The 11,348-nt window shown below is 32.0% G+C and overlaps 1 protein-coding gene across 6 annotated transcripts in view; it reads right to left on the bottom strand.

Annotated features, from left to right (window-relative positions):
* LOC110021775 (mRNA-capping enzyme-like) overlaps positions 1-11,348 on the bottom strand; it is a 66,174-nt gene that overhangs the window by 28,717 nt on the left and 26,109 nt on the right. For 4 of the 6 annotated variants that reach the window (XM_020720405.1, XM_020720401.1, XM_020720400.1 and 1 more), the window contains exons 10-13: positions 9,970-10,089; positions 9,235-9,284; positions 4,108-4,270; positions 3,873-4,001 (exon numbers count right to left, since the gene is read on the bottom strand). In XM_020720405.1, coding sequence (XP_020576064.1) covers positions 3,873-4,001; positions 4,108-4,270; positions 9,235-9,284; positions 9,970-10,089 — 462 coding nt within the window. The remainder of the gene's footprint in view (positions 1-3,872; positions 4,002-4,107; positions 4,271-9,234; positions 9,285-9,969; positions 10,090-11,348) is intronic. The other 2 variants (XM_020720406.1, XM_020720404.1) reach the window with 1 other exon arrangement.

Below are 11,348 nucleotides of genomic sequence, written 5' to 3' on the forward strand. Positions count from 1 at the left end.
ATATATATATATATATTATGGACCTATTAAAGGAAACAAAGATGATTAATCATAAATCATATAAAACTCAAACTAAGGATTAGTTTAGAAATTAATCTATCACATATACGCCTTGAAATTTCCTTTGCAAAGTTTCGTAAGTTATGCAGAAACACAAAGAATCTAACTTTCAAGTTGTTTATAAAATCAATGAGTGCCTTTAGTCAAGTCTAGGAAATTCTCTAAAAAAATATAACACTCAACAACATGGAAGGTTATACTAACACTACAATGGGTAACCATTTGATAGAAGATCCAATTCAAAATTCTACAAAGTTTTGGGAAGAAAGCTAATAACATAAACAAATTTAAAAAAAATGTTGTTTTGCTCTCCAAACTCAAAGCGACTGTCCAATGGATCTGGGAACTTCCATGGATTAAAATCATTTAAAATTGTTAAAAATTGGACGGGAAGAGCCTATGAAGATATAATATGACAATAAATTTTTAAGCAGCATTGCTAATAATCCTAAATAATATGATCGTACCAAACATATTAAAGCATATTGATATTTTACAAAAGAAAACATAAAAAATAAATTAATTTAAACTCAAGGTGTCTCAACAGGAAAACAATTTGCTGATATATTCACAAAAGGGCTTGGTAACCCCAAATTCCAGAATATTCGATAGAAAGTCTACCATCCAATTTGAAGGGGATTATTGAAAGGCAGTCAAATTAAAAAGGCCAAGCAAAAGCATTAGAGAGAGAAAATTAGACGTTACATATTCATTGCCTATAAAATACCTCTCCAATGATTTTTATAAGAAAAAAAAGAAATAAAAGCCAATGGATTACTTCTTTGTCATCAATCAAAAATCTATAAAAAGAACAAACAATAAGAATATTAGGTCTATTTTTTGTGTTTGTTATTATCATTATTTATTTCATTTTTTTCTCTATGTAGTTTTGTGTATAAAAAATATTAAAGAATGAACAATCCAAGCTTTCATAGCCACTTCCTTTTTCTACAAAACTAATTTTGCAATAACTATGAATTATGTAGAAAATAGACTCACAGGCTAGATTTTGCAAATAGAATGCAATCAATTGTAAATACAATAAAAAGGTGTTTGTGAGTGAATTAAAACAAACCAATTTTACGTGATTTCACTTGCATTTTACCAATTATTTTTATTTATTTATCACTGATTTACACTTGAGAAAAACTTTTGTTGATGGTGTACACGTTATAGGTGTTAAATATGAGCAATTTGGAACAAGAAAACCAACAAAAAAATGAAGTTCTAGGATGGCTGGCGACGGAGATCCAGATATAAAAACGATTCTTAGGGCTTCCTTAAAGAAAACAAAGTTCTAGGATGGTTGGCGACGGAGATTATGAGAAATTTTGAGTGTTTCCCTTAGGCTTTCTTCCTTCCTTGGATTGAAACCATTGGAATGAGTTTTACCTTGCATACTTGAGAGTTTTGAGAGAGTTTGTATGACAGGAAGAGGTGTTGCTCTTATGCAAATGACAAGTCCTGATTGTAAGTTTTACTTTCTGTTGTACTTCACAATGAAGATCTGTATGGATTTCGAGTCTGTGGTTTTGCCGATGATGCGTGGCTAAACTTTTTTTCGTGCCTTCGTGATATAAAGGTAGTGATTTTATCACGGTTTTCTGAGATTTTTTTCCTACAAAATTTTCTGTGCTATCATGGCCTATGTTATTGGTTAACCTCCGAGTTTAATTTACTCCTAATTTGGCCAACTAGGATATCAAAATCTTTCGTGAAGCTATGACCTCTAACGGTTGCGCAGCGGAAACGAAAGAGTTAACCACAAAATTATGAGAAGATAAACATATTCTAGTATGACTTTGCAACCTTTATTGGAGATCGAAATATTTCCGGGGGAATGTCATGAGGATTGAGACAACATCAACTTCATGGATTTTAGTCTTCTTTTGACCTAAACATAGGTATAGGAACTTATATCCCCAGTTGACAACTATCAGGTAAGAAAACATTTGGAAACACCACGATCCGTCACGATTCCTAAATCACAGAGGCACGAGTCTCACCACTCTTGAAGAACTCTAGTATGATTCTAAAACTTTTTCTTGGGATCGGAATATTTTTGCGGAATGTCATGGTGATTGAAGAAGCCTCAACTTCATGGATTCTAGCTTCTTTTGACCTAGACATATGCATAAAATTTTATATACCCGGTTGACAACTGTGACGTGGAAAAATATTTAGGAACACTACGATCTACCACAATTTCTGAATCACAGAGGCACAAGCCTCCTCACTATTGAAGAACACATAAGATTTTCTCCGTTTTTTGTTTTTTCTACCATCTGCTCTCTGATTGTTTGTTAGGATTTTAGGATTCAAACCTGTTTTGAGATCACGCCAATCTAGGTTCACAAGAAAAGTAAACTAGATATTTTTTTGTTAGAATAATTGTTAAATCTTTCCTCGTGGGATCGATGAGCGGACTCTTAAACCGCATATCACTTAACATGTGCACTTGCGGTAAGTTTTGGCACGTCATGTATGTATGTTAATGTCACAATGTGTTCTATAAATGCATGACTATGTTAATATACACAAGTTCAAGAATGTATAATCACACAAACAAACAAGTTGTTGGTATCCTTGTTTAAAATTGTACAATATGCGGCCTACATTGAAGCTCACCTCAATGTGTTAAAAAAAAAAAACTCAAAATGAGGCTTAGGCCACATTGTCCCAAGATAAGAGGTACACCTCGCCCAAGCTGAGGCACACCTCAAGGCACGCCCCGCCTCAAAACAGGTCTCAAATTTTTTAGGTTAACCATAATTATTTTAAGTAAAATTAAAAATAATATTAATATATTTCAACTATTAATATTCACAACTCAAAACACTAAATAACATGAAACGAAAAGAAATTGTATAAAAAAAAATGTATGTAAATGAAATTCTAATTAGCAACATAGTTATTATTTTAATTAATATTTTTATTGATAATTATTTATTAAAAAATAGAAACTAATTGGGATTAAAAATAATAACGAATGAGAGAATATACATAACATGACAAATAAGGCGCAAAATAAATAACTTATTATGTAAATAATTTTAATAAAAATCAATTGGGCAACGAGAATAATACGAACTTTAAAATTAAAAATTGAAGTATTGTTGAATTTTTATATTCTCGTTTAAATGGGGGTATTATGAGTTAGTAGGAAAGTATAATGTTGAACTTATTTTGATTGTTATTTTTTGATGTTTTAGTATTTTTTTTCTTAATATTTAGTTTACTTTAATAATTTAATAATTATATAACTCATCTTATTTCATAATTTGATGTTAGAGTATTAACATATTACTTCTAATTTAATGCAATTAATTATTTTTTTGTTAGAACATTGTTATATCACTTTAACATGTTAATAAATTAGAGTATTAATATATTATTTCTTATTCACACTCTATAGTTAGTTTATCTAATATTTATTAATTTACACATTTTTTAAAATTCGAGGCTTACACTCAAAATGCCTTGAGGCTTACACCTCGTCTCATTAACAAATAACATCTCAATACCCAATTGCACAATTTTAAACATTGGTCCGTATGGCTTATTTACAGAAATATACCAATAAAAAAGATATGCACCTTCTATAAATACAAGCAATAATTACAATCAATAGTTCATCCATTTGACAAGTACAACAAACAGAGGCAATAATGCACAAAGATGAGTACAGATGAGCAGACGCAATGGGATCTATATGTCCAGAGTTTGGCTTCAAAGCCATCTTAGAAGTGCGGCAAAATGTGCCTGGAGCATTTTGAAGTAACCAAAAATAACATTTTGGAATAGTGAATCACCTTAATAACGGACTGGTTATTAAGTGCTATTAAATCATAGGCCAGATATCTCCTCTTCAGTCCAATATCAGGTACAGCATCAATGATCATTTCCCCGTCAATTAATGTGTAATGATGGAATAGACAACCCTTGCAATAAAAATAGTAAAATTGCTAGTTTGAGATTACTAATTGTAGAGCATTGAGTTGGAACAAATAACAGCTTTTCTATGATTCAGATAAGGTACATACCTACCTCAATCTCAACCTTTAATGGAAAACGCAGTTGGACCCTCCGAAAGCAGAAATTTCGATCAATCAAGTAGCAGCCATGTAAGGCAATAAGCATCATATATCTGGTGCCATCAGCTTTCCAAGTAGCATAATAGTAGCGCTGCCTTAGAAGTTGCAAATTATCTCTGTATTGGTTCCAATAAGACAACAGATAAGGGAAAAAAATGGCATAGTATAAATTTGGAAAATACAATGGCATAAACCTTCAAGTTCTTTCTAAGAAAATGTAGTGATTATGATATATTCCTGTTTATTTTTTCACCATAGTTCAGACATTCTTCATCTAACAAACATTATTCATTCACTTCAGTAACTCGGCTTAATATCATCATCCTCACTATCCTTCAAACGATGAATACAAAAGCATTGCTTATGGGGCGCCTCTGCAAACCACCTTATTATCATTATCGCCACTAGCCTTCAAACAAATACTATGGAACATTGCTAATGGAACTTCCTTTGCTCCCCAACCTACTAAGGGACGCCTGTGTAGTCCTTTACTCTCCAACCTACTAAGGGACGCCTGTGTAGCCATTCATAGTTTTAAGTTGTTTCAAAGCACACCAAAACTTCCAGTTCTGCATGCGCAAGGTAATGTTGTTTCAAAGCACAACAAAAATCCAAGTCTGCATACACAAGGTAAGTTTAATCAAACATGTTTATGTAAATATTTGACTGGTTATGCCAACAACATTCATCATTCAAATCAGAGCTAGGAACATTAAATTAGCATTTTAATATTCTGTGACATTAAAAGTTATGATGATGATAGGATAAAGGGCTCAAAGACAAGAATTTGTATTTGGAATGTAAAACAAAATCATCCTTGTTTTCTAAAAATCATTCTCACTTATAAATCTTAGAAGTTACCAAATCATAGAGGATACTATAAAATTGGAGCAGAATATCCTGATGAATAAGCGCCATTCACAACAAAACATCTACTTCACATAATTCTTAAGCCATCAGCTTAACCCATTGTTTCAGTTTAGTCCAATTTAATCATTTTTTTATGGCTTTTATAATGAAAAGGATCTTAACATCATAGCTTGTAGCTTGTATCACGACTCATACGAAATATTTGTCATTTGTCAGTTATTTTCAATTGCAAAAATCATCAATTGTAAAATCGAGGAATGATTGTCATTTTATCATTTTTACTCCTTTAAATGCTACACAGAATGATGGCAACTAACAAATTTCAGCTTGACGCTGTAATTCATGATGGCTTATACATAAAAAAATAAGAAAATGAAATTTCTTCCTTGCTCAAAACTTCTCATTATCTATTCTTTCTCCCCAAGTTGCTGGTTTATGGGATTCATGACGCAGTAATTTATACATCTTCTTTCTTTATATCTATCCTTTTTCTCTAGTAAAAAGCTTCAAGTAATTGAGAGAGTGAATAAAATTTCAAGAAGACCAAGAGCTTATGGCCAGCAAAAAAAATGTCGTCCTCCATGTGCTGCGATTATGATGCAGCATGAGACATTTCGGTCATTCATATCAACTTAGTATTATTTAATCCATCCATCCCCCCCTTAACTATCAACATTTGATCTTTGTTTATGCTGAATTAGTTGGTAATTATATAATGTTTCAAGATTATGTCAACCATTAATTAGTATACCTTGGCAAAGGAGCTTAAATCCCTTTATAACAATTTTCCTGAAAATTACTTAGGAAGATTTCCATATATACCACTCAATGTCAACGTATTTACACATCTAACGCCTAAACTTCAATTTTTACATACATAATACCTTTCTTATGCATGAAAAATGTATTTCACCCCCTAAAAGTTAAAATGTTGGTATTTTATATGAGCTATGAAAGATTTGGGTGGTATAAACATAAAAAGCAAAGTTTAGGAGTTAGACATGTAAATTCATAGAAATTGAGTGTTATGTATGTAAATGCCCTATTATTTAATGTGACAAGTACAAGTGATCTTCAAGTTAGCATACATGGTGGTCTCACTCCCTATCCCTCCATATCGATCGCAATCTCGATATCACCATCATTGAGTCATAAACCTACATACTTTTCCAAGCTTCCTTAACAACTCCACTGTAATTCATCCACCAAGTTCCCCAAACTCCTCAACTATAAACCAAAAATCCCCATCAAACAACTTTTCAAATTAAAAATTGCTTGCCGCTTCATAGCAATCCCAATCCACTCCTCGCCCATTCACATTAAAAACTAACCAAATCTTGACCCTTATAAACCAAACAATCAATTCAAGCTTATAACTAACGAATAACTCATTCAAATCCTAACTAGCACTAGCAGTCCCTTCCCTATAGTCCAAGAATATATATTACAAAAAATCTTTTCAACATTTCCTTCTCACTTACAAAATCTACGCACTAACTTTTATTAAGAAAATATTAATGATACATTTAGCATGTTGCAAACCATATATTGATCCAATCAAACCCAAGCCAAAGTAATTAAGTACAGCAACATCAAACTGATCAAACCCAAGACAATCCACTTAAATTTTACCAAAATTAAATTGGCCCAACCTAGCCTAATTTAAATTTAAAAAAAAAAGACCGGCTTTAGTCAACAGTTGCTTCAATTGGATTAGACTAGATTACCCTTATGCATAAAGAGCTTCAAACTTCTAGAGATGTTATTTTTCTTAAGTTACTATAATGTTTTCGAGGACCTCTGAAGAGATCCTTTAGTTGACATTGTTGATGATACTACTCCAATTTCATCAACTTCTCAATGGTTCACCATTTCACATCTTAGGGATGGATTTCTCATTCATCTCCTATACCTCAACATTGATACCAAAATCTGTTTTCTTCTAGTGAAAATTCCCCATGAGATGGATTTATCTAGCTCAATAGCACAATCAAGAAACTTCAACTCCATTCATTAACAGTTTAACTCTGCAAAGTAAAATTCTTTATAGCCTATAAAAATTAAAGGAATAAAAAACATTTAGATTAAATTATTTGTTTGTGTTAGTATAATATCAACATTTTAGGTGTACTGTTTAATCCACTGTTATCATCAGCCATTCTGATTTTTGGCAAGGGTAAGACGATCAAATTTCTGTCACATGTTCAAATCATCATATTGTTAAAAGGCCTAGGGTTAGATAGTCAACGAAAATAAAGCCAATTATTGAAAGAATTAAGCATAAATTGTAATTAAAGATGTTTGTATAAGCAATAAAAAAAGGCCTTTCTGTGGCATATACCCTAGGGCTAAGTTTCCTCATATTTCCCAAAACCAACAGGTTCTTCCCCCCCTCTGTAAACTTGCATCTCTCCATTTTAAGGCATTTATTAATCTCCACTTCTTAAGCTTTCCTTTATCTTTGCTATCTTTATTCTTCCATTACACCATAATATTCCCTTCCCAGACTAAAGTTACTAAGAACCAATCATAATCTCCAACCAACATTGTGATGGATACAACAATAACATCAGCAAGGCTTTATCCCACTAAGTGGGGTCGGCCATCATCACTATCATGGACGTAAAATAGTAATGAAAGATCAAATGATAACAACTTATCATATCTAAAATACTTAAGAAAATTATACAAAATAATCAAAATGTAAATAAGGATATAAATATCAAGTTAAAAAAAGATTTGTTAAAATGATAAATAGCCAATAAAATATTATGAGAAAAAAAATACATAGAGAATCAATTTTTTTTATAAAACATCAATAACAGTGACTTGTTGTAGGCATTGACATTAGTACCAATAAAAATGTTCAAGATTTACAAGTAGTTAAAATGAGGTAAATAATACAGTTATACGGGACTTATTATATCCATTTATATTAGGTCTTACATGAGGGTTAATCCTAGCTTACCGAACTTGTAATTATGTTCTATATTACCCATTGTTCCAACACATCCAAGCAATTCTTTCACTTAATTCACTCTATTAGCCTCTTTGGTGCATTCTTTTGCTCTCTATCATATCTGCAGAAACAACTTAAATCTATGTTTTATAACTTTCTCATTATTCGTTGATGCCGACAGACTCTCTCTAATAAAATCATTTCACTCCATGGTTTCAATGCTTATCATTACCATTCTGAACATTCTAATTTTCCATTATCTTCATTGCATTTGCTTGCTTGAAATCAAAATAACAAACTAATACAAGCAAAAAGATTTCCTTTCCTGGAAAACCATTTTAACATTTTTAAAATTACAATTACTGAATCAAAAATAAACAATAAAATTTAAAATTTTGGTTGGACATTTCAATAAAATATCTTGATAAGAAGCTTACTGGTCTCTTCTAATAGAGAAAAAAATAAAAAAATAAAAACGATGAAAATTAAATTTGGGCAAGCGTGGGTCTTCTCCTCTAATTTTTATGGCGACAAAACAAAGATCACTTATGTCACATGGCTCTCAAAACGTTTCCCTTCTATATATATATATATATATATATATACAAACTGAAATCGCTGTACCGCTACACCAAACTACAGTCAACAGCAATAAAATATATAAAAAACAAAAAACACACCCCCAAAAGAGGAAGTAAAGAGAGTTCAGTTATCCCAAAATAACGAGCTAAATCCAAAAATAGTCCATCAACTATTCGAATGATCATTTTTGTGCCATTATTTCCACACGAAGGACCATTTTGGATAATTTTTCTAGAATTAGGATATTAAATTGGAGCCCTGCAGAACTCTGGGAATAAATTAGCCACATACGAATAATCTGGGGACAATATTGAGATTTAATTAAAAAACAAATGTGGTAAAAAATATCAATGACCACAATAGGCATATCATCAATCTCATGCAAATTATCAAGTAATCAATATTGGATACATTGGATTGTGTTCTTGACACTGCCGGCACCATTGTCATCTTTCAGAGTTGGGAGGCCATAGCACCTAAAGCTAATTCTAAATCAAATTTGAACGATCATGAGCACTCCTTAATTAATACAACTAGATTTTAACCATAATTGCGCCAAATGAGGGCTCCAATCGCTCCAGAAAAACAGCACAGTTCAAACCAAGCAGACGTTATTAAGACAGCTAAACATTATAAGTAAAAAAAAAGAGAGAGAAAAAATAAGTATACCTATTCAAAGATACAGGATGAGATCCTGGAAATTGTGAAGTTCCCTTACCCTGAAAAAAAAAAAAACTTAAATTCCGAATTCAAAATATTTCCAAGTAAAATATAATAGGAAAATTTACACACATCAAATGCTTCCAATATAATTAAATATCTAACACCTAAACTTCAATTTTAACACACGCACACGCACCTCTCTCTCTCTCTCTCTCTCTCTGTGTGTATATATATATCTATATACCACTTTAACTATGTACGAAAACAATATTTCACATTTTAAAAGTTAAAATTGTGGTCTTTCTACGTAATGTAACAGATTTGGATGGTATAAATGTAAAAAAGAAAATTTTAAGTGTTGGATATATAAATAAAAAGGAATTGTGCAGTATGTATATAAATGCCCCAAAATAATAAGTATCCTTAACAAGAATACAAACTAAACAAGAGGATTTTCTGCTTAGAAAAGAAAAATCTAAAGCGCTAGCTCATTTTACATTAAATTGCATTGCAAATTTTTAATTCATATCACAGACGTGTAATTTCTCCCTTTAAAAACATTTTACTCAGTTAATAGATCTTCATTTTAAAGAAGTAATTTGAAGATGATCAGTACGTCATAAAAAGAGTACGTCATAAAAAGTAAATCAGTAAATCAGAAAAAAAAAAATTTCCTCGAACCGATAAATGTTGACATTCAAAAAGAATGCAGTAAAAAGACAGAGTAGCCTGAAAGCATACGGTGGGAGACAATTCAAATAGAGAGTAGCATTTTTGGCGCAAAAACTCTTGCTCATCATAACATACTGCATCCCCCAAAACATCATCGATAGTTATAGGACCATTCTCCTGATGCTGCTCCTGTCAACATGAAATATTGTCCAAAATTAGAAGAACTTGTAAACCAAATCACCATACAAAAAAGCCTCAAAAAGTTCCGCGCATAAACTATTTATTCATAACTAAAGCTTTACAAAGTCAGTAATTCACCAGCAGTTATTATTCAAATGTAATCTAAGCTTTCCGAGTGAAATTGAACATAACGTTCAACTTAACAGATGATGCTACAAAAAGTAAAAATAAAATGAATAGAATGATAAGGATTCAAAGAGCCAAAGCTAATTTGGCTATGTTGATGATAAGAATGATGATCACACATTCAGCCTTAGGAATTTGTGTACCTGAGCATATTTCCACCAAGGTCAAGCACCCTCAAGATTTAATGCAAACAGCATTGAACAGAATAAAGAATTTGACAAATGAAAAAGGCCCAGGTCAATACAACAACAACAAAGCCTTAATCCCACTACGTGGGGTCGGCTACATGAATCCTTTTTCTCCATTGCGTCCTATTTAGTGTCATATTTTCATTTAGTTCTAGTAAATTAAGATCATTTTTAATACAATAAGCCCAAGTCTTTCCTAGGTCTACCTCTGCCTTTCTTAACACAAGTCGAATTTAAAACATCTACTCTCCTAATCGGATCATCTAATGGTCGACGTTTAATATGACCAAACAATCTAAGGCAACTTTCTCTAATTTTGTCTGTCACAGGAGCTACACCAACCCTATCACGAATATATTCATTCCGCATTTTGTCTCTAAGTGTAAAGCCACTCATCCACCTAATCATTCTCATCTCGGCAACACTTAACTTATTATTATGCTTCTCTTTTAAAGGCCAACATTCAGCGCCATAGAGCATTGCAGGTCTCACCACCATCTTATAAAATTTTCCTTTCAGTCTTAGCGGTACTTTTCTATCACACAAAAGGCCCGAAGCATTCCTCCACTTCAACCAACCAACTTGAATTCTACTATTAACATCCCCATCTATATCACCATCGCTTTGGACAACGGACCCAAGATATCTAAATCGTTCACACCTTTTAATAATTTGATCACCCAAAGTCACACTTCTGTCACTAGAGCTATTACTACTAAAATTACATTCCATGTATTCAGTTTTAGTTCTAATTAAATGAAGATCTTTAGACTCCAATATAGACCTCCATAATTCAAGTTTTTTCTGGGCTTTATCTCTCGTTTTAGCCACGAGAAGGATATCATCAGCAAAAAACATACACCAAGGTACATCCTCCTGTAGATGTCCAGTAAG

This window comes from Phalaenopsis equestris, unplaced genomic scaffold (genome assembly GCF_001263595.1).
Source record: "Phalaenopsis equestris unplaced genomic scaffold, ASM126359v1 Scaffold000146, whole genome shotgun sequence".
NCBI classification, from domain to species: domain Eukaryota; kingdom Viridiplantae; phylum Streptophyta; class Magnoliopsida; order Asparagales; family Orchidaceae; genus Phalaenopsis; species Phalaenopsis equestris.